This window comes from Amphimedon queenslandica, unplaced genomic scaffold (assembly GCF_000090795.2).
Source record: "Amphimedon queenslandica unplaced genomic scaffold, v1.1 AMPQUscaffold_13215, whole genome shotgun sequence".
Lineage (NCBI taxonomy): Eukaryota > Metazoa > Porifera > Demospongiae > Haplosclerida > Niphatidae > Amphimedon > Amphimedon queenslandica.
Window position 1 is genome coordinate 85,015 of NW_003546549.1, and position 21,334 is coordinate 106,348.

The 21,334-nt window shown below is 36.2% G+C and overlaps 4 protein-coding genes across 7 annotated transcripts; 3 read left to right on the top strand and 1 right to left on the bottom strand.

Annotated features, from left to right (window-relative positions):
• The first annotated feature begins 361 nt into the window (after nt 1-361).
• LOC109584376 (uncharacterized) lies at nt 362-5,847 on the top strand. The gene is made up of 2 exons (XM_020000096.1): nt 362-496; nt 5,394-5,847. Exons 1-2 carry the CDS (start codon nt 433-435, stop codon nt 5,675-5,677), a joined length of 348 nt encoding a protein of 115 aa, XP_019855655.1. The 5' UTR covers nt 362-432; the 3' UTR covers nt 5,678-5,847.
• Nucleotides 5,848-6,050: 203 nt separating this feature from the next.
• LOC109584374 (cation channel sperm-associated protein 4-like) lies at nt 6,051-9,778 on the bottom strand. The gene is made up of 14 exons (XM_020000090.1): nt 9,560-9,778; nt 9,448-9,505; nt 9,180-9,395; nt 8,971-9,133; nt 8,811-8,886; nt 8,700-8,758; nt 8,487-8,597; nt 8,365-8,429; nt 8,215-8,319; nt 8,054-8,108; nt 7,878-7,954; nt 7,534-7,650; nt 7,134-7,253; nt 6,051-6,281 (listed from the first exon to the last, which is right to left on the bottom strand). The coding sequence occupies exons 1-14, from the start codon at nt 9,721-9,723 to the stop codon at nt 6,138-6,140; spliced, it is 1,530 nt and encodes a 509-aa protein (XP_019855649.1). The 5' UTR covers nt 9,724-9,778; the 3' UTR covers nt 6,051-6,137.
• A 57-nt stretch (nt 9,779-9,835) lies between these two features.
• Nucleotides 9,836-12,574, top strand: LOC109584375 (putative protein TPRXL). Of its 4 annotated transcripts, none has more exons than XM_020000091.1 (7): nt 9,836-9,927; nt 9,988-10,093; nt 10,305-10,469; nt 11,311-11,355; nt 11,414-11,455; nt 11,682-12,087; nt 12,333-12,574. In XM_020000091.1, exons 2-7 carry the CDS (start codon nt 9,991-9,993, stop codon nt 12,448-12,450), a joined length of 879 nt encoding a protein of 292 aa, XP_019855650.1. In that variant the 5' UTR covers nt 9,836-9,927; nt 9,988-9,990; the 3' UTR covers nt 12,451-12,574. The 4 variants fall into 4 exon arrangements, with proteins under 4 accessions (XP_019855650.1, XP_019855653.1, XP_019855652.1 ...); XM_020000094.1 differs by having other exon boundaries at nt 9,840-9,927; nt 10,139-10,469; XM_020000093.1 differs by having other exon boundaries at nt 9,840-9,927; nt 10,161-10,469.
• A 5,697-nt stretch (nt 12,575-18,271) lies between these two features.
• LOC105313796 (F-actin-uncapping protein LRRC16A-like) lies at nt 18,272-21,290 on the top strand. Its single transcript, XM_020000095.1, has 9 exons — nt 18,272-18,431; nt 18,497-18,606; nt 19,283-19,333; nt 19,588-19,644; nt 19,748-19,872; nt 20,085-20,262; nt 20,587-20,660; nt 20,824-20,899; nt 21,198-21,290. The coding sequence occupies exons 1-9, from the start codon at nt 18,287-18,289 to the stop codon at nt 21,288-21,290; spliced, it is 909 nt and encodes a 302-aa protein (XP_019855654.1). The 5' UTR covers nt 18,272-18,286.
• Nucleotides 21,291-21,334: the final 44 nt, after the last annotated feature.

Sequence of the window (21,334 nt, forward strand, 5' to 3'; positions counted from 1 at the left end):
TCTGGTAATCCTTCCACCGATGGTTCATATCAATTTGGTGTACTCTATGCATCTGATCCATTGTGGGATGGTGAGGGATGTGGTAGTCTTGAAGGTGATTGCTGTGCAGCTCCTGGTCTTCCATGGTTCAATAAGATACTAAACACTACCACTACTGACTACCTTGAGCTGAGGGTGTGTGCTAATCAAGCTGCACCAATTGATGAAGACGTTCCTATTAGCTTTTATGAGTTGTATGTCAAATGATGAGAATATTATACTGATGAACAGTTCAGTACATATTGTGTGTACATGCGTGTAGTGAGTTAATAGAGTAGTAGATGTATTAGTTGTTTGATTGAGTTGATTTAAAAATAATTTTAAAGCAATGCAACTGAGCTATTGTTGTCTTATGGGGCAAGACTCTATAATGAAGATGTGGTCAGTGATACTATGAGTCCTGTTGACTTCTCTGATCATGTTCCTGTATGTAATGACCTGTTGAAAGAGGCTCAAAGTAACAGTGCATGTATTTCAATGTGGTACTGATGACTGAATGAATTAATGGTATATACATGTACTTGATAATTACAGTCAAACCTTTAGTTTGGACTCAACAATACTGGGTTCATTAATACACATTTATATTGCATTGGTACTGATACTACCTGTCCTCATTAAATAAGAGTCCTATTTAGGGTGTCCGCATTAGCAGGTTTGACTTCCTCTGATATTTTGCTGGCTTGCATACCCATGGATACAGAAGTAACAGTACCATATAGTTGGTCATTTTAGGGGGGCAATATTTCTACTAAATTCCCTTAAAAGTTAAAAGTTAATAAAAGTTAAAAGGTATTTATGGGTACCAGTACAAATATTTGTAACTAACAACTGAAGTTAGTAAACTTATTCTCTTTACTTGTAATACCTTTTGTACATTGAAAATATTATAATAGATACAAAGATTCTGGCTTCTCCGTTAGCTTGAAGTAATGGTCACATTGGTCAGGGAGTCGTAGTAGCTCTGCATAGCCATTAGTTATGGGTTGTGGTATGCAAATTGATAGTGTTAGTGTACTACTACATTACCTATACATTTTTCGCTGACAAGTCACTGGTCTAGAGTACGTCCTTTAAATGTTTGACATTACCTGCTGATGTCAATAGTCAGGCTCTTCTGCACTTCTGCAAGCACTCCTGAATCTGTTACACAATATTCACATTCCAGTAATCATTCATGCTCTTGATTAAATTAGCAAAACAGAACTACACGGTATAGAGTACGCTCTTTAAATGTTTGTCATTGCATACAGCATCGTGTCTGATGTCATTAGTCAGGCTCTTCTGGATATTATAAAAGGAGTGAGGAGTAAACAGTAAACAATCATTACAAAGAGGATAATAGTGCTCTCTCTTCTTATACTAGCTATTGCTTGTCTCCCTCAGTTTATCAGTAGTTCTAATCTTGCTCTTACATTTGATGCTACTAACAGTACCTGTACTGCAGCCTGTACTATATATATATACCTGCAGTGATACCAGTAATACTAATACCAATCAATACAACACTGATGATAAGCTATTGAATGAACTACTCAATGCTACAAGGAATAATGGTCAAGATATTCAAGAGATAAAACAGAAAATGGACGGTATCATTTCTACTCTCTCTCATATCAAGGAGACTGCTACCTCTAATGCTGGAGCTATCAATGATATACTGCTACTAGTAGAAGACCTTATCATGTTACACAATGATTCATCTTCCTTCTCTCCTATCCCTACTTCTTGTCAAGAGATTAAGGACAAACAACCAAACAGTCCTTCTGGTATATACCTATTGAAAACTGCTAATAATCAAACTCAAAGTGTTTATTGTAATATGGAGGAGCTGTGTGGTTCAGTAGGATGGACAAGACTAGCATATCTGGATATGACTGATGCTACAGTGAACTGTCCTTCTGGGTTTAGACTGTACCAGTCAGGAGGAGTTAGAGCTTGTGGTAGAGCAACATCAAGTGGAGGCAGTTGTGTATCAGTTCAGCTTCCATCTAATGGTATCAGTTACTCTCAAGTGTGTGGTAGAGTAGTGGGATATCAGTATGCTTCACCTGATGCAGTTGGTACTAGTAACATTTATCAATATCTCAATAATATTAATACTTATTATGTTGATGGTGTTAGTATCACTCATGGGTCTCCTCATCAACATGTCTGGACACTAATGGCTGGACTGATGGAAGCTGATTATCATGTTAATGATCCCAATAGGGGCCACCTAAATTGTCCTTGTTCTCAAGGTGGTCTGCAAAGCGTAACTCTTCAGTCTTTCATTGGTAATGACTACTTCTGTGAATCTGGTAATCCTTCTACCAATAGTACATTTCAGTTCATACTCTATACATCTGATCCATTGTGGGATGGTAAAGGGTGTGGTAGTCTTGAAGGTAATTGTTGTACATCTCGTCCTAGTCTTCCATGGTTCAATAAGATACTAAACACTGCCACTACTGACTATACCTTGAGCTGAGGGTGTGTGGAGATCAAAGCACAACTGATGAAAATGTTCCTGTTAGTTTTTATGAGTTGTATGTCAAATGATGAGAACATAAACTGATAAACACAGTTTGATAGATAGTGCGTGTGTGTAGTTAGTTGGTATAATAGTAGACTAGTTGTAGTTAGTTTATAGTTGTGGTTTTTTTGTTTTTGAGTAGTTGATTTGAAAATAATTTGAAAGTGATACATAATGCAATACAGGACAGGGCATTTCAGTTAGCTGGGTAATTCTGTCTATTTTGTTTATTATTGAGGCTTTACAGGACACAAAATAGAGAAGAAAACTAAAATTAATGATAAGTAATAGCAAACACAGTAGAGAAGTCCTGATGGAATGAAAGGGCCTTGTCCTAACACCCAAACATAATACATGCACACAATCACATAGGCACTAGGCTGCAGTGTTTGCTCAACAAGGTTTACTGGGCGTTTTGGTGTCTCTGCTATAGCAGTACTGCATAACACAGTGGTTGAGAATCTGGGGGGCAGGGGGGCTGGACCCCCCTCCCACTTTTGATGCAGGGGGGGCACAGCCCCCCCCACTTTTGAGCAGAACAATTGCTTACTATTACATATACATAAGGAAATTACTGATAATTTAGACTTAGTATTAATTGCTAAGGAGTATATTAGTGTAACTGATAAACGCACTAAATTTTTTGGATCATTTTAAATATAATTAAATTAATGAATGTACGTTGGTTTAAAAAATGAGCCCCCCCCACTTTTAGATTGGTGTCTCAGCCCCTGTAACAGACTTCAGCGGCATTCTAAAGCTTATAGTATGATGTCTAAAGCTTCTTCTCAAGTGTTCTCCACTGTTCCTTATGCAAACTTCTACACGTGTCTTTAGGTACACCCACGCTTTAGGTCTCACATGACTTACTTCTAGCTTCTACACAGTGATGTTTCAGCTAATATAGTGCAGTTTGACACTCTAACTATTATCTACTCTTGTCATTATCAGTAATCATAATAGGTGTACATGTATGTATAACAACGGGATATGTGTAAACTGTGTATAGTACATTATCATTTTGTTACAAATTACACATCATGTGTACTCTTAGCACAATACGCTATATTTTTATGACATCGTGTCTGATGTCATTAGTCAGGCTCTTCTGAATATTATAAAAGGAGTGAGGAGTAAACAGTAAACAATCATTACAAAGAGGATAATAATGCTCTCTCTTCTTATACTAGCTATTGCTTGTCTCCCTCAGTTTATCAGTAGTTCTAATCTTTCTCTTACATTTGATGCTGTCAACAATACCTGTACTGCAGCATGTAATATCTGCAGTAATAATACTGGGAACAATAGTCAAGATATTCAAGAATTAAAACAGAAAATGGATGGCATCATTTCTTCTCTCTCTCATATCAAGGAGACTGCTGCCTCTAATGCTGGAGCTATCAATGATATACTGCTATTAGTGGAAGACCTTATCATGTTACACAATGACTCATCTTCCTTCTCTCCTATCCCTACTTCTTGTAAAGAGATTAAGAACAAACAACCAAACAGTCCTTCTGGTGTATATCTACTGAAAACTAATAATGGAACTAAATATGTTTACTGTAATATGGAGAAGTTGCTGTGTGGTTCAAAAGGAGATTCATGGACAAGACTAGCATATCTGGATATGACTGATGCTACAGAGAGCTGTCCTTCTGGGTTTAGACTGTACCAGTCAGGAGGAGTTAGAGCTTGTGGTAGAGCAACATCAAGTGTAGGCAGTTGTGTATCAGTTCAGTTCCCATCTAATGGTATCAGTTACTCTCAAGTGTGTGGTAGAGTAGTGGGATATCAGTATGGTACACCTGATGCAGCTGATCCTAGGCCTATTATCAATGATATTAATTCTCATTATGTTGATGGTGTTAGTATCACTCGTGGGTCTCCTCGTCAACATGTCTGGACACTAATGGCTGGATTGAATGAAGCTAGTCTTCATAATAATGATGGTCGTTTTAATTGTCCTTGCTCTCAAGGTAGTACTCAAAACTCAACTCTTCAGTCTTTCATTGGTAATGACTACTTCTGTGAATCTGGTAATCCTTCCACCGATGGTTCATATCAATTTGGTGTACTCTATGCATCTGATCCATTGTGGGATGGTAAAGGATGTGGTAGTCTTGAAGGTAATTGTTGTACATCTCGTCCTAGTCTTCCATGGTTCAATAAAGTACTTGGTACTACCACTACTGACTACCTTGAGCTGAGGGTGTGTGCTAATCAAGCTGCACCAATTGATGAAGATGTTCCAGTTAGCTTTTATGAGTTGTATGTCAAATGATGAGAATATTATACTGATGAACAGTTCAGTACATATTGTGTGTGTGTGTGTGTGTATAGTTAGTTAGTAGAATATTAGACTAGATCTATAATGTTATAGTTTGATTTTTGATTTGATTCAAAAATAATTTTGAAGTAATACATATATTGTGAGACAGCGCATTTTTTGGTATTTGTTCAGTTTGTATTTTGAAAAGTGCTCTTCTCATTTTAGTCTGTTAATTAACAGCTAGTTAGCTCATATTCCCTATTATAAATTTCACACCTCATAATAATTGGTAATTTTTGTGGGTTTTTTATATTTTTTCCCCTAAATTTCCTTAGAAGTTGATCGTAATACACCTTAAAAATAATGAAAATTAATGCTCAGCAACTTGTAGAATAATAACTTATTGCATTTAAATACTGCACAGTGCACACCTGGCAAATATTAATTAGATAAATAAAAAAATTTGGGACTTATAAAACTAACAGTCTAAAGCACATGATAAAACTTACTTACTGTATGGTAATTTGTTATCATGTCTCTACCTTTAATTCTCTCTCTCTCTTTCAGGTCGAGTGTGGCCTTTGCAACATTTCTGTCGTTTGGCCATCAGGAAGTATATGGGGGTTGGGAGGAGGAGAAGAATAAAGGAGCTCCCTCTACCACGACACGTCATATCTTACCTCATCTCCCTCCCCATCTCCTGCAGCGACAGACTTCATGCAAACTGGGAGAGAACGAGATCAACAAAATGTAAACTAGTAAAGGAGAGACTAGAGAGTCATCGTCCTAAGAGAGGAGGGGCCACTAATGTGGGCGTGTTGCAAGTTCTTAAAGGTTCGTCGGACTTATAGCTTAATTTGGGATTTAATGACAACATGTAATCTCTTATTGATGTTACAATTATAACTGAATAATAAATTAACAATAATTGATGACTCTGTTCATATATTATTAACACTGATTTCATTGTTATTATCATTATTGTAATTGTAGTTAAAGTTGGCCAAGTATTAAAGCACACTGGTGTAATAGCTTCATTATTTACTGTCATACATTAAGCATGGTTTCTATACAATTGAGTCTGTAGTATACAACTTGTATAGAGCTAGACCTGGACAGGCTGGGCTATATCTAGGGCTATAATGAGAACCAGGCTTAATTAAGAGTTGAGGGCTTGGTATGACTTGTGTTTTTAAGTACTTGTTCTAAATTACTAATACCAATTATTCCTTCCTCTCCTACTCTATAGCAATTAAGCATACATTATTATTATTGTCTGGTGTATTGTTCTCCTTCATATATTGCTTGAGTTTAGTCATGTAGCACTGGTTTTGATGCGTGTGGTTGGAGGTGAGTGAAGAGTGAGTTGAGAGACGTCACATTTGATCCTTCAAAGACGTGACGATGACTCAGTGATATCAGTCCTGACACTGCATCACCTCTCTGATCAAACAACTAGAAATGATAGCAATAGCTAATAAATAAGATTTGTTGTTTGTAGAAATTTTGAGCTGATTTTAATCAAAATTAGGTTTTATGATTTAAGTTGTTTTTTTAAATAGACCATAGTACAGTATAGGGTATTTTGCCAAAATTTTCCAAAAAGAAATCTTCATTTATATAATTTTATTTGATGCATACACATTCTTATGTTGTGTAGCAAGTTTGAGCTGACTCCAATCAAAGTTAAATTTTTTATGAATTTTAAAAGTTAATTAAAAATTGGCTATACTATTATAGTACAGGACCATTGGACAAACAAATGACTAGGAGAGAATTTAATACATATATACACATTCTTATGTAGTGTAGCAAGTTTGAGCTGATTCCAATCAAAGTTGGATTTTTAAATGAATTTTAATGTTGTTGAAATTGGGCTAAAGACCCTTTATTTGGCTAAAAACCAATTTTGCCATAATGACTGGGAGAGAATTTTTTATTTTTATAATTTTTGGTACGTGTACATAAACGGACATGTACATTGTGTAGAAAGCTTGAGCTAATTCCAAATCAAAAATTTTTATGAATTTCTAAAATTTGCTCAAGTGGTTAAAGACCATTGTGTGAATTTTTTCAAAAATAGCTTGGAGAAAGTTCTTAATTTTTATATTTTATTTTGATGTATAATACTTACGTTACATATAAATTTTGGGCTGATTTGGATCAAAAATAAGATTTTAAAAATTGACAAAAGACCATCCACTATCATTGACTGAAATTTCTATAACGTACTAATTACATGCACATTCATTTATAAACATGTATCCTATATAGTACTGTAGTGATTATAAACTCTAGATCTCTTACTGAATGTCTAAATGATCTTGACGCATGAACACTTGATCTTGAATTTGTTATACCGGATGGTGTGTTGGTTGATACCCTCTCCATTGCATTAGCCTCTTCTATCTCAGATAAAGCCTTTACCTAATATAATACATGTATAATGTGTTGATATGTTTATTATGATGATAATGTTAATATAATGAGTCACTTTTGTGTTCACTTGTGCCCTAAACCTTTTGATTTTAAGGTTGAGCTGTTTCTCTCACTCACTCACAGCTAACACATATCCATGTACATGTACATCACAGTACATGTACATGTACATATTTGCATGTTCCTAATGGCCTTGTTTCTTGTACTACCTCTTTATTGACCAAAGGGCTCATGTGAACTGATGGACTTTATCTTTTGTTGCTATTACTTTATGAAGTATCTCGTGAAGACTCTTTTGTATCTTCTTGAGCTCTCTTAGGTTGTTCTCAAATGCAGAGAGAAGAAAAAATAATTTTTCTAACTTTTCGATTGTTGGAACTATGACCTGTAATGAATGATATGCATGTACGGATTACGCACAGTTGCATGATACATAAATATATGCTATAAACATGATTGTAAATACGCTATCATAAGTGGGAAATAGTTTAGCAATCAAAACAATTACAAACAAGCTAATTGAAATTAACTCTATTATTAAGATTATCTTTTGGTGATGAAGCCATTTTAATGTTAAGTTGTTATGATATTAATGTGTTTAGATTATTGTACCGGAGTATCAGTAGGTGACTGCCCTTTTGATGATCTTGAGAGTAGCCGAGACACATTGATTGTTTTATCCGAAGTTACTATATTAAAATATAAATAATAATGATATATTAGTGAATAAGAAAAGAGAGGATAGTTAATGATGATAATATTAATAAAAAGATCAATTTGTAATTTACGATCTTTTGATTGATCAAATGTGTCCACTCCTTCCTCTTCGTCTAATGAAGATTCCTACATCAAATGAAAGATTGATATTAAAACAATGTACACATGTAGCAATAGAAAAATTAGTAAACAATCTACGTTTGTTGTACACATTAGATATATTGAAACTCACAAAGTTGTTGATGATGACTGCAACTACTAAATTTCCAAGTATAAACGATCCAATTATGACAAACAGTACAAGATAGAGTGGGCCCAGTACATCATAGCCACAATCCTATCAGATAAAGATCTCAGGAAAAACCAGTTACTGTATATAAACCTGTAGATCTTGTCTTATGACCGTCCACCCGTCCAGTGTGAGACAAATGAAGAGTGAGAACCATGCTTTAAAAGGAGGAATGTATGATGTGATTAACTAATAATATTTATAGACTTCCTCACCTGAACCAAGAGATCCAAAATAGTTTGGACAATTGTTTCCAAATAAGGTAATGCCAATACCAGCAAAAACAAACATAACAATTGTGAGGAGAAATAAAAGACTCAGAGTATCTGGAGGGGAGAGAGGAGGGAGGGTATAGGATATTAAGATCCACAGTGCATGTACAATGTATTATAGTGCCTGTAGAGCAATGAATGTATTAATAAATAAACCTGGAACAGCACGAATGATGCTCTGGACCACAAGCCTAAGTCCCCTCAATGCAGTAAAACTATGAAAGAGTAATGCTGTGTTGCTAGCTAATATTGATATTATTGTTTCACCTTCTGATGGTCCTCAATGCTAGTATCATACGTAACAGACGAAGTACATACTCAGAACCAGGAATGAATGAGAAAACTATTGCAAATTTTAAATTGAATTTTGAGTATTATAAAGGATTGTACATATACATGCTATTGCGTGTGTAGATAATTGTCTTACTTGGTCCAAAGAGTGCAACTGATACAATGACAACGTCGAAAATATTTCCGAAACTTCTCCAGAAGCCACGAAAGTCACAATACAACTTTAGAAGGATCTCAGAAATGTAAAGAACGAGAAAAATGTAGTGAAATGTAACGAATAGAGTTGGATAGCTCCTCTCCTACAAATATTTGATAATATCATGATGTACCGTTAAACAAGCTAACCAGTTCTTTGTTAGTGTGTACTCCAATGATGACTGCATTAGCAACTATGATCATCATTACGATAGTAAAGAAGAGTGGACTGGAAACAATGTTACGAATATGAGTCTTTCTTATTTTCCTTAAAAAGTTTTTAGTAGTAGGAGGAGGATATGAGACAGTATCATCATCATCATCATCATTCTTAGTCACAGGTGCTGCAGTAGCAGCTGCTACCAGCTATGAGTATTGAACATTAATTTTGATGAGGATTTGATTAGATTTGCAGTACCTTGATATCATTATTCTCACTTACTATCAGTCTTTCTGAAACATGGCTCTTTTTATCACTAGCAACAATATTTTTACTAGTTAGATATATATATATACATGTAGAGCATTACTTTGTAAATGAGGGAATGGTCACGGATTGTCTCCTTGCTGATCTGTCAGGAATGCTCTCAGTAACTTCTGGTGCAATCCTCTCAGAGCCAAAAGGAATTATAACAGATATAAACGGGCCCAGCTTTCTTCTAAGATAAACCAGCCCGGCTTTGGTGTTTTCCATTTTAATGCAGGCGCGGGGTTTTCTGGGAAAAGTAGATTGCGCATGCGCACAATCCCATGCCGCCAAGGCCTGATGGTAATTGGTACAGCGTCCACACAAATGAAGGAGATATCCCCTCTCTCGCCACCAGGCCTCTCGCTTGATTGAGCATGATAGATTGATTAAAAGAGAGAGCAAGAAAGAGTCTTGAGTCTTCCAGCTCTCGTAAGTTTACAAGCCCCAGAGTGGGTGGTTTAGTATTCAGATTAATCTTTCTTCTTGTAGGGCATGAAAATTATGGGACTAAGCATAACAGCATTGCTGTTACTACTTGTACTCGATGTAGCATCCTCCCGGAATGAAGAGAAATGCCACGGAGGGTTTTTTTATAGTAAGTGCAATATGTTTGTTGTTTTTTGGAAGGAGAATAATCAAGTAATCCCAAATTATATTATCAGACAAAGGAATTATAGTGTTTCATTAGTGCATGTGATGGGATGGGAAAAGGAACAAAAGAAACACCAACCTCAGTTAACATTGCTCTTCAATTGATTCACGCAAAAGTTTGTTAATTTTTATTTAATAAAATCTTTCCCTGATAGCATTTCTATCTTGTCCCGATGAGCCGGTAAAGAAATATTATTATAACACCGTCTCAAGCTCTTGCCGAAAGTTTGACTACTATCAGAGCTGTGAAAACTATGGCGGCATTGGAAACAAGAAAAACAAGTTTGACTCGATGGCAGAGTGCATTAATACTTGTTTTGGTAAGCCAGCAATTATGTATTGGTCATGATGTGTGAATAAGAGTCATGTATGTGCATATTGATTTGAGGGCATGTGCTTTGTGCTCCTTTTGTTCATAGTGTTCATGCTATTGCTTACAAATAGTATTACAGATTTCTGTGTACTCACTACTACGTGGCCATTGTTTATGATAGCTGCCTCCTTTTTTACTCAACAATACAATTATGTTTACGGAAAAAGCTCTGTTCAAAGAGGAGTGGAGCTAACATCTCTCTCTCTTTTCGAGACAAATTCATTAAAAAGCGTCTTATGTAATAACATGGATGTATATACCTAAAGGCCAAAATACTCCATATATTAATTACATTACTGAGGTTTTGTGATTAGTCTGATGGTTGGTCTCTGGGTTATGAGAGTAAACTGGTTGGCCCTACCTTTATCACAACTTAAAAAGTGCATCACTTATATGGTCCCCAGCTTTCTGGCTGGTTGTTCTTGACTCCAATCCCTTTGCTGCTCTTGTCTGGTTTGAGGGCTGAGGGAGTAGAGAGGGATGAAAGCAAGGTTGTAGTCAGCATGTGTGTGCATATTGACCTGAGTGCAGGTGGAGGGTTCTTGTGAGATTCAATCATGTGAGGTTTCTGACCACATCAAAACTCGAGCTATCCTGCAGCTGTTGTAGTCAATACTTTATCAGCACACAATGTATCCCTTGGGTGTGTATGTACAGCATAAACTGCCTCAAGTGTTCTGTGTCTTGATGTATTCGAGGTCAATATAGCCAGCCCCCTGATAATCATGTATTGTAGAAATTAGATTTTTATGCTGATCTGTTTACATTTTCGTTACTTTCTATTACAGATGTTCCTTCAAACTCAACTCCAGCTTCTTCTATTAAGCACACATGTAAGTCCCATTAAATATCTTTCAAGAATGATATGTGTCTTTTCCTTTTTAATTTCAGCCATTCTACCTGAGTTAGCCATAGTGACATCAGTCCTAAATTGTAAGTTGTACTTCTTATTGTAATCATGTGCACATTTATTATTATTATTGTTATTATTTTGCAAGAGCCAATGATTCTGCACCCACGCCTTTTTATAACAATAATTGTGATTGGTAACTGAGTTCCATATTGAACTCCCTGTGTGTCTATAAATAATTAATATGTACATTAGTCAAAACTAAAAAGTTCTGACCTTCACTTACCGCATGCATTTCTCTCATTACAGTTGCTACCACTTCATATATGGAGCATGTCTCAACTATGCCAATTCATGGCCGGAGCTCATCTCCACCACCTTCCCCGTCATCCTCCTCCTCCTCCTCCTCCTCAAAGTACCAGAAGCCACCACAGCCAACCTCAGTCTCCAATACTCAGATCTCTCCTGTTTTATCCTCCTCCTCCTCCTCCTCCCGTTCATATTCCTCCACCATTATTATACAGAAACCACCACATCCAACTGCATCCTCCTCATCTTCTGAGGATCAATTTTACAACCAGATGTTCATTTATGGATCACTCACTGTCTTTTTCGTGGTTGTACTCTCTCTCGTCATTGCAGGCTCCATTTTTGTCATCATGTACTTGAGCTATCGGCGGAGAAAACGTGTCTTGGAATCGCCGTCCTCAGAAATGTAAGTCAATTAATTTCCTGTATTAGAACAACAATGGTCTTATGCTTTGTATGTCATGTAGCATTATATAGTGGAGGGGGTGATTTGCCAATTTTTAGTGAGTGATAAGTAATTTATACATGTACTTGGCAATTGTCTTGAGTATATACTGTACACATGAGGCAGGTTTTAGGCTGTTAGAAAATTGTCCAAATTTACTTGTGGATGATAATTTTACTTAACATTCCTGCTTTATATTGAAATAGGCCTAGCAGTATTAATAGTAGCAGTAGTAGGAGCGATGAAGCTGAGAACAACAGCATTTGTATCTTACCTCATTCTGGCTCACAGTCTTCAAGCCCATCTGAACTCATAGAAGCGTAAGAGCTGAATATACCTCCTACTATGGCTACTCAGTACCACCATTATTGTTACTAACACTATATATCATAATTATAATAATTAATTTTGTTGTGTATTTTCATCATTTATTCTTTCCTTGTAATGGCCACCAGTCAGTCCTTGATTATCAATTATTTTTTTGATCAAAAATATTATTTGATTTACATTAAGCTAGTGATAAGCAGCATCCTGAGGTTTAACAGTCTAAACTGCTTTTGTTGTGTAGTGGAAAGTTAGACAAACAAATGAAACAAACCAAGTAACAAACTGAGCCTTGCATCATCAGTCAGCTGTGCATGTCCTGCATTTCTAGTCATAACAACTATCTTCAAAGGCTTGAAAATTTGGTAATGAGCATACGGGCAACACTTTGTCATGTTAATGATACTGGATGTGCTCTCCTGATGTGCATTAATTGGATTTGCCACGCTTGTGTAGGCGGGTACTAAGCAGTTGGGCTGTCATTCTTGTGTGCGCTCAGCTTAATTGCTTGAGAGAGCAATGATCATTCCATGTTTTAATAATCAATTCCTTATCAGTTCCTTATGTAAATGCTAGTGATGTCATTTGTAGTAATGATAGATGGCTGGGTTATTCCAAAATTATAATTATATGTGATAGCCTTGCTCTTACTAAATGAAAGTCAATATATGTCCTAAGACATTGTAAGGGAGGTTGTCCTAGCTGATAGCAAAAGTTGATTTCCTTGTCATTATAGGTATAGTTTTAATTGACAATATACTACTGTATAGTGGGTTTATTTTGAAGATACAAATTTCGCCAATTTTTTTAATATTTCCAAAATTAAACTCCTTGAAAATCTATTTGATACTGTACAAGATGGTAGAAAAGTAGCAATTTGCAAAAATTAATTCCGCGAACCTCCGGATACAGGCCATTTGCAAAAATTATTATCCCTAAAATAAACCCGCTATACGATATAGTATCTTAAGTGCTAATGTCCTATTAGCACTTAAGATACTATATCGTATAGAGGGTTACATACATGTACAGTGCACAAGACTGAATAATACCAAACAAACTAAATTATGATTAAGCTACTGAACAGGTATTAAGAATTTAAGTTACAGTACAAACCATTGAATATAATAAAGGGCAGATTCTGTTTAGCATGCCATGTATATTCTTAATAGACTTGATGCATTCTTAATGTTCTATTATCAGTTGTCAGTGTTTATGCTTACTCATCCAGTTTAGTGTGTATCAGGTAACTGGGGATTATATAAACTCCTGCGCTATAGATTACAAAAAGGATGCATGTCTCCCTTTAGTACTCATTATGAGGGTGTGATGATTTAGAGATAGAGTAGGTCACATGCATTACTATACTCATAAACTAACTGTGTATACGCACCTTTATGTGTATAGTAAAGGCAACCTGTCAGTTGATATAAGTATTAGTACATATATATAGCCTTGTGACTTAATATAATTTTAATACTCCATGTTCTGTGCCTTTTGTGCATGCTAAGGGAAATGAACTATATCTGCTGATTTAAGCATTAGCTTATTTCTAAAAGTTTATTTTTACTGGTCGTATATTTACTTTTATTATTATCAAGAGTACAACATGACTAATTTGGTAAAATTACCTCAGCATCATAATGATGTCATTTACTCACCTTTTGACTGCTAATAATACACTTGTGACATCTGTAGCCTTATCAGTTAGCTACTACTACACAAGGAATCACTAAGCTGATTCTCTTCTTCTTTGGCAAGATGATCCTTAGCATATTTCTAACTGCTCTCTTGTTGGGAAGTGTTAGTACTATTGATGATTCTGGTTTTTGTGGTACTCCAGGGTGTACTAATCATCCCTGCAAGAAACCTCCAGCATGCCATAAATGCTGTCCAGGCATATGCAGCGCAAATAATGAACTGCGATGTCACCAATTAGATAATGGAGGTTCAATGACTACTGTTGGTAAGTGGAATGGGGTACAATTAGAGGAAATAGAACTGTCTGATTCGACTCTCAGTCAATTCTTAACAACTAATACAACTTTTCTGTATGGACATTGCATTCAGTGCCGTCAACTTGGACCCGATTTTGAGGTAAAAGTATCCAAACCTACAGTTGTTGTCGCCCGTGATAACGAGTTTATAGACTTATGTAAAAATAACACTAACAATGAGAGTTTCTTGTGTAGCGAATGTGACAGTGGGTTTTACCACAATAGGAGAGGAGACTGTGTATCTTGCTCTAATCTGGCCATGGATTGGTTTATTTTCATTGTCTCTCAAATAGTTCCCAGTACTGCATTGTTTCTTTCTTTATATGCAACTGGGTTTGACATGATCAGCGGTGGACTCAATTCTGCTATTTTCTTTGCACAAATGATCACAACAACAATGGATATCACAGGCAGTGGTTATATTCCCATTTCTAATATCACTGACAGCCCACAAACATCACAGAATCTAATTGGGGCTTACCAATTTTTGTATGACGTTTGGAATTTAGAGTTCTTTAGTCCATTTTCGAAAAAACTCTGTCTGTTTCACGTCGACTCTTTTCTTGTGTATTTCGTTGTTGAATACATCATTGCATTCTATCCTATCGCCATTTTGGCTTTCGTTGCCTTAGTGAGAGCTATATGCAGAAGAGTGAGGAAACGAAACAATAGCAGGTACTGGGATAATTCAATGCATAACTTGGCAATGTCTGTATTTGTCCTTTCATACTCAAAACTAGCCGTTACTTCGATGATGCTTATATTTCCAGTCAAGATCTATGACATTGGTGATCAATATGTCCGCACTGTCTCTCTCTTTGACCCCAGCATTGAGTATGTATCAATCCCTTACGTTTTATTTGTAATCATTGCCTTGTTAGTCGTTTTCATATTATTCCTCTACCCTATTTTATTACTTCTAATGCAGTACTTAAGAGATTATAGGGAGTCAAATGTATGCTTAGGACTTGATAAGTTCTTTCGACTGTTTCTGAATGATGACGGTGCTTTTGATGAGAAGCGTGTGTTAGAGGCTATTTTTCTGCTCCTTCGAGTCATCCTGTTAATAGTTCGTGCAATACCATTTATCTTTGCTCATCAATTCATCATAGAGCAAGGGATACTTCTCATAGGAGCTTTGGCTATTTCATTTTTTCCTAATCGGAAGCATATGCGATTTGTTGACATGTTCATGCTAGTTCTTCTTGTGTTTATTAATACACTGAGCATTTACCAGTATGCACAAGTCGAGGGATCACAACCTCTCTCTGTCAGTGTCTTTTATACGCAGTACAGTCTTGTTTTTATTCCAGAAATTTGGATAATTGTCTATTTTGTAGCACATTTTGCCAAGTGGTTGAAGCGAAAACTATTGAGGTCTTGCTGCTGTCCAGCAGAGCGCACTCAACTACTTGATGAATTAAGCGTTCAAGATCAACATAAATGAAAATCCGTGTGTGTGTGTGTGTGTGTGTGTGTGTGTGTGTGTGTGTTATCACAAACTTTTTATAGATTTTCCATAGCATAATTATTTTTGTGGTTTTGATTGAATTTTGATTTTGTATTTTAAAGTTATTTTTATAAAAAAACTATCACATGGTCACATGATGAGCATGCAGCAGGGCTATAAAACCAGGCAGAGCACTGAAGGTCTGCGAGTTACAAAATAATCAAAATGCGAATGCTGAAGGTGCTCTTTGTGTTATCATCAGTATCAATCATCTCTGTGAACAGTGGGATTGGCGCCTGCGGAGCTGTTTGCCGCAATCTTGGTCTTGGCCCCTGCCGGGATGAAAGCAGACTCTGTTTTTCTTGCTGTCCCTCCACTTGTACCGGCAGAAGTGACTTGAGGTGTTCTGATAACAATGGGGACATTCAAATCACTTCCTTCAGGAGATATGCCGTAATTGGCTACGCATCAACTCAAAGTAACGCCGCCGGTGGTCTCGAGATTCGAACGACGTATAGTGCCGCCGAAGATAACATCACGAATAGCAGCAGTTTGGTGGACGAAGCTGCTTATGGCTACTGTAAGTTCTGTGAGCAGGTCTCCTTTGGTGTAAAAATATCCCAACCCGATGCAATTGCTGTAGTTGGAGATGAGGTTATTGACCCCTGTAGGGCAAATGCGACTGGTCTGTTGTGCAGTCGTTGTGATGATGGTTTCTATCACAACAGAAAAGGTGAGTGCATAAGTGCACAGAATGGGGCATGTTCTAATCTGGCCTTACAGTGGTTTTTGTTCATACTCATTGAAATCATTCCTAGCACACTGTTATTTTTATTTCTCTATGCAACCGGGTTCAGTCTTGTCGACGGTGGACTCAATTCTGCCATTTTCTTTGCGCAAATGATCACAACAACAATGGATATTACGGGCGATGGTTTTATTCCCATTTCTAATATCACTGACAACCCACAAAGATCAGAGGCTTTAATAGGCACTTACCAATTTCTATATGGGGTTTGGAATTTGGAGTTCTTTAGTCCATTTTCAAAAGAACTTTGTCTCTTTCGTGCAGAGTCTTACCTCATATATTTCTTAACCGAATACATAATTGCAATATATCCTATTGTCCTTTTATGTGTTGTTTTAGGGATTAGAACAGCTCTTGTTAAAGTAGATGGCTTAAAAAAGCTATCATGTCTATGCAGACTTGCCTGGTGCTCCAATCTAAGAAAGTCTTTAAATTTGTCTATGGATTTGGAAGACGCTAATCACAATCTTAAAGTTTCCGTTCTTGTTCTCTCGTACTCTAAACTTGCTATCACTTCAGCATCCCTCATTAGCGGAGTTTATCTCTATGATAGTAATGGAGATGCTGTTCGTCTTGTTTCTTTATTCGATGCAAGTACCAATTACACATCATTTCCTTACATCTTCTTTGCTATCATTGGTTGGAGCATACTATTTCTACTATTAATGTATCCAATCCTCATACTGTTCGTAACATACCTTCGAGACTTTAAGAACTATCATGGATTCCCGTGTTTTGATAAACTTGTGAGTCTTTTTCGCAAGAAGCGCAACAGAGTTCAGACAGATGATGATGCTGTTGGCAGTGGTCTTGACAAAATTTTTCGCCATTTTCACGATCATCGTTGGATTGAAACAGCCTACTTTATTCTCCGTGTGGCTCTTCTCGTAGCATATGTATTGCCACTCTCATTCTTCCAAAAATACACTGTAGAGCAGGGTATCCTACTCACCGGAATGATGGTTATCATTTTTCTGTATCCATATGAAAAGGAAAAGTGGATGAGTCGTGTTGATATGTTCATGCTCCTTCTCTTAGTATTTATCAACACTCTCAGTATGTACCAGTATTCTCGCACCCAGAGCTCAATGCAGCTTAGTCTTGCAACTTTTGTCATACAGTACATCCTTATTTTTGTTCCTTTCATTTGGATGACAGGCTTCATTATTGCTAAGTTCGTATGTTACTGTCGTAAACTTTATGCAAAAATGCGAGGTAGCCCTTGTTTGAATGAAAATGGGGCAGAAGAAGAAAAGGAATTATCAAGAAGTGGTGCAGCGCCTGATGCAAGCGATGGGAAAAAGGATGGGAATTACAGTTCTTTTTCAGCAAAATCATAACTGATCCAATATAGATCTACAATCGAGCGTGTTTCTTAGTTCGGGTGATCAATAACAAGTTTAATTTTATAAATCTATGTTTGCTTAAATATTTTATTGCTCATTTTTAATGGTTTTAACTATAGATATTGTAATATCTACTTTTGAAGTTTAGCCTAAGATTATTTTTTATTTTGAATATTAACCAATACCAAACCGCATTATATCTAATTTAATAACAGTTTATAATTAACCTATCACCATGACAACTATCTATGAATATAATTACAAGAAGGCAGGGCCGGTCAGAGTTTTGCTGCTTTTATCAGCAAAATTAGAAAAAACAGCAATGGCTAGTAGCGAGGATAAGTCGCTGGATATATTTGGTAAACCTCTCGAGCTAACAGGTAAAGCCCAACGCAGTTGTGCCTAATTGCTCGGTGCTTGATTTCATTCGATTCTTTTTGTACAGAGCAAGAGATAGCTGTGCTGGGTGATGATGCTGTGCGCGTGTTTCTCCGCCGTGTCCTCTCAGTAGAGACTCACACAAAGAAAGGAATTGTATCAGACCCAAAGACGCTGGTAACTTTTAATACATGCGCGCGCACACACACACACACACACACACACACACTGCATGTGCATGCACACCATGATCTAGTCCCAACCTATTTTGTATAAACTGTACTCAGTGTGTGTAATGAACCTGCTCAGTATTGTTTGGATAGATTGAGACTTGGCACATACATAGACCCTACATAATCAGATGTACATTATCAACGCTCTTGTGTATATTTAGAACCATGCAAATATAGAATATGTAACAGTATGTAGTACGTTGTATTGCAAATACAGATTATGTGATGGTCATGAGTACATGTACTCTCGTCACTTTAATAAAGTGTTTACATGGTCATTTGTGTTGAATACACATCTATTGTATACCAAATAGCTACTAATAACATGTCAAGTATAATGAGCACACGCTGCTGCTGTTGCAATGTATACGTACGTAACTAAAGATGACTATTATAGTTGCTGATTTAATAATGATATTTATATGTATGGAAGTGAGATACTTGTAATGAGATTGATAAGTATCCTGTTATCATAATTAGTTATATTCAACATCCTTCTACTTATGGACAATCAGTGACTTACATGTTGTACCACCCTCTCTCTCTCTCTCTCCCTCCCTTTTCATATTTCTCTTGTCTTTCACTTTCTCTCACTCTCTTTCTCTTTCTCTCTCTTTTAGGTTGTTAGTAGCAGTAGATGTCATGTTATTGCACAAAAACCTTCAGTTAAAGTGGGAAAAAATGCATTTTATTACCAGTAATATATTGTATATATAATGAGGAGTGAGCTATAGTGTGATAAGTAACTGAATAAAAGTTCAAAGAATGTGATAATGAAAGAGAGATGCATTAATAATAATAAGCTTATTTGGTGTGTGTGTCTCAGTGTAGCTGAATGTTATTGCTATGTAACTCACAACACTCGATCATTTTGGAAAAGATAGTTATCATCAACTCCATGTGTTGTTTCTTATAATCTCTGTAGTTGGAGACCAGCTTCAACTTTCTCAAGATAACACTTATTGAATGCTCAGAAAAGAAGGTGAGACTATTATACGTGATTTTAGACTGAAGTTTATGTTATATTTTTTCTCCACGTTCTCTCTATAATATCATTTTCTTTATTTTTATTCTTTTGTGTGTAGCTGGTGTTTCATTTAATTGGAGAAGGCAGACCGAGAGAGTTCACAACAGACAGAAAGAATGGAGTGACTATAGTTGGCCTTATCCTGGCTCAGCTGAAGAATCTTTTCCCTGTGACACCACTTGAGTGAGATTTGCATTACATGTACATGTATACATGTACATATACATGTACATGTACACTTATAGCATGAGATTATGTACACTTGATGCATGTGTGAAATTATGAATGTTATTATGTACATTACAAGATATGCATGTTGATTTAGTCTATTTCCTCTCTTTCTCTCTATCTTCTTTCCCCCTCTCTCTCTTTCTCCCTCCCCCTCTCTCTCCTAGTACTCTTATAAAAGCTTCTTACAGTACTGAGTCCATTAATTCAGAGGTCAGTCTCCTTCATGAGTCTCTCCGGCAGGCAATGGACTCTTCAGATCCCAACTCACTCGAGAGCTTTATCACCATATATGGATTCCTATGTGACCTGCACAATATACCATATATAGCTGAAATATCATCAGTAAGTAATTATTATACTGTCGTTGAGTGAGACCAGTTTTGATCAAGAATACTATAAAAATATTATCTTTTGTTTACCGAAGCCTTATCGACTAGATGCTCATTATTTTGTTTGGTTAAAGTTGATCATAAGCTTCAATAAATGTTTTTGTGTTTATTTTGTAATGAACCTTTTTCAGTTTCATGTTGTGTTAACGTACAGGGCAATTGTGTGTAACAATAATGATTATAATGTACATGTACATGTCTATGTGGATAAGTCGTACTTGTATAGTATTTGCATTGCTTGTATGCTAATATTTGCTTGTTTTTATTTTCAATTTAGTATTTAAGAGCTGCTTATTGGACTCACGGATTCCGTGAGCTTAACTTAAGAGATTTTGAGCACTTTTCAATCAGGTACATACATGTATATTGAATCTTGTATCTCCTTTAATTCTATTTTTTATTTCACTCTTTTTACTCTCTGTGTTTTAATTGCCCCTCTCTTCTCTTTCTCTCTCTTTATCTCTTTATTCATTTTTTCTTAATTGTTACTTATAATTCTTCTTTTATTCTAAAGGGATCTTCTCCCATTGGTAGCTACTTTACGTCACAACAATTACTTCGATTCCTTTTCAGTTGATGGAATGAAAGTGGTGAGTGTGTATAGTAAACCTATTGTTAGACCATTATCACATCTAATACCTCAGTACTACACATTTAGTACATGTATAGTACACTTCTTAGCACAAGCATATTATTATGAATTTTAGTACATGTTTTTTTGTTGTAGAAATCTCAAATATTCATAATAATTGTTTTGCATATTTGTACTATGTGTGATGGGGAATCCTATGTACCTGACAAAGCTATAGTAACAATTACTATGAAATTGCATTTTTATGATGTGCTAGTTAAGTTATGTGTATGTTTGATAATGTTGTTTTCTTTTAGACTGGTGAAGTCTTTGATGAGCTGGCACACACCCTAGTACACTCTCAGACACTGAAGAAGCTGAAACTAACCAACTGTTCACTTAAACCGTAAGAACTCATCGTATTATACACTGACCTTTCCCCCCCCCCCCCCCC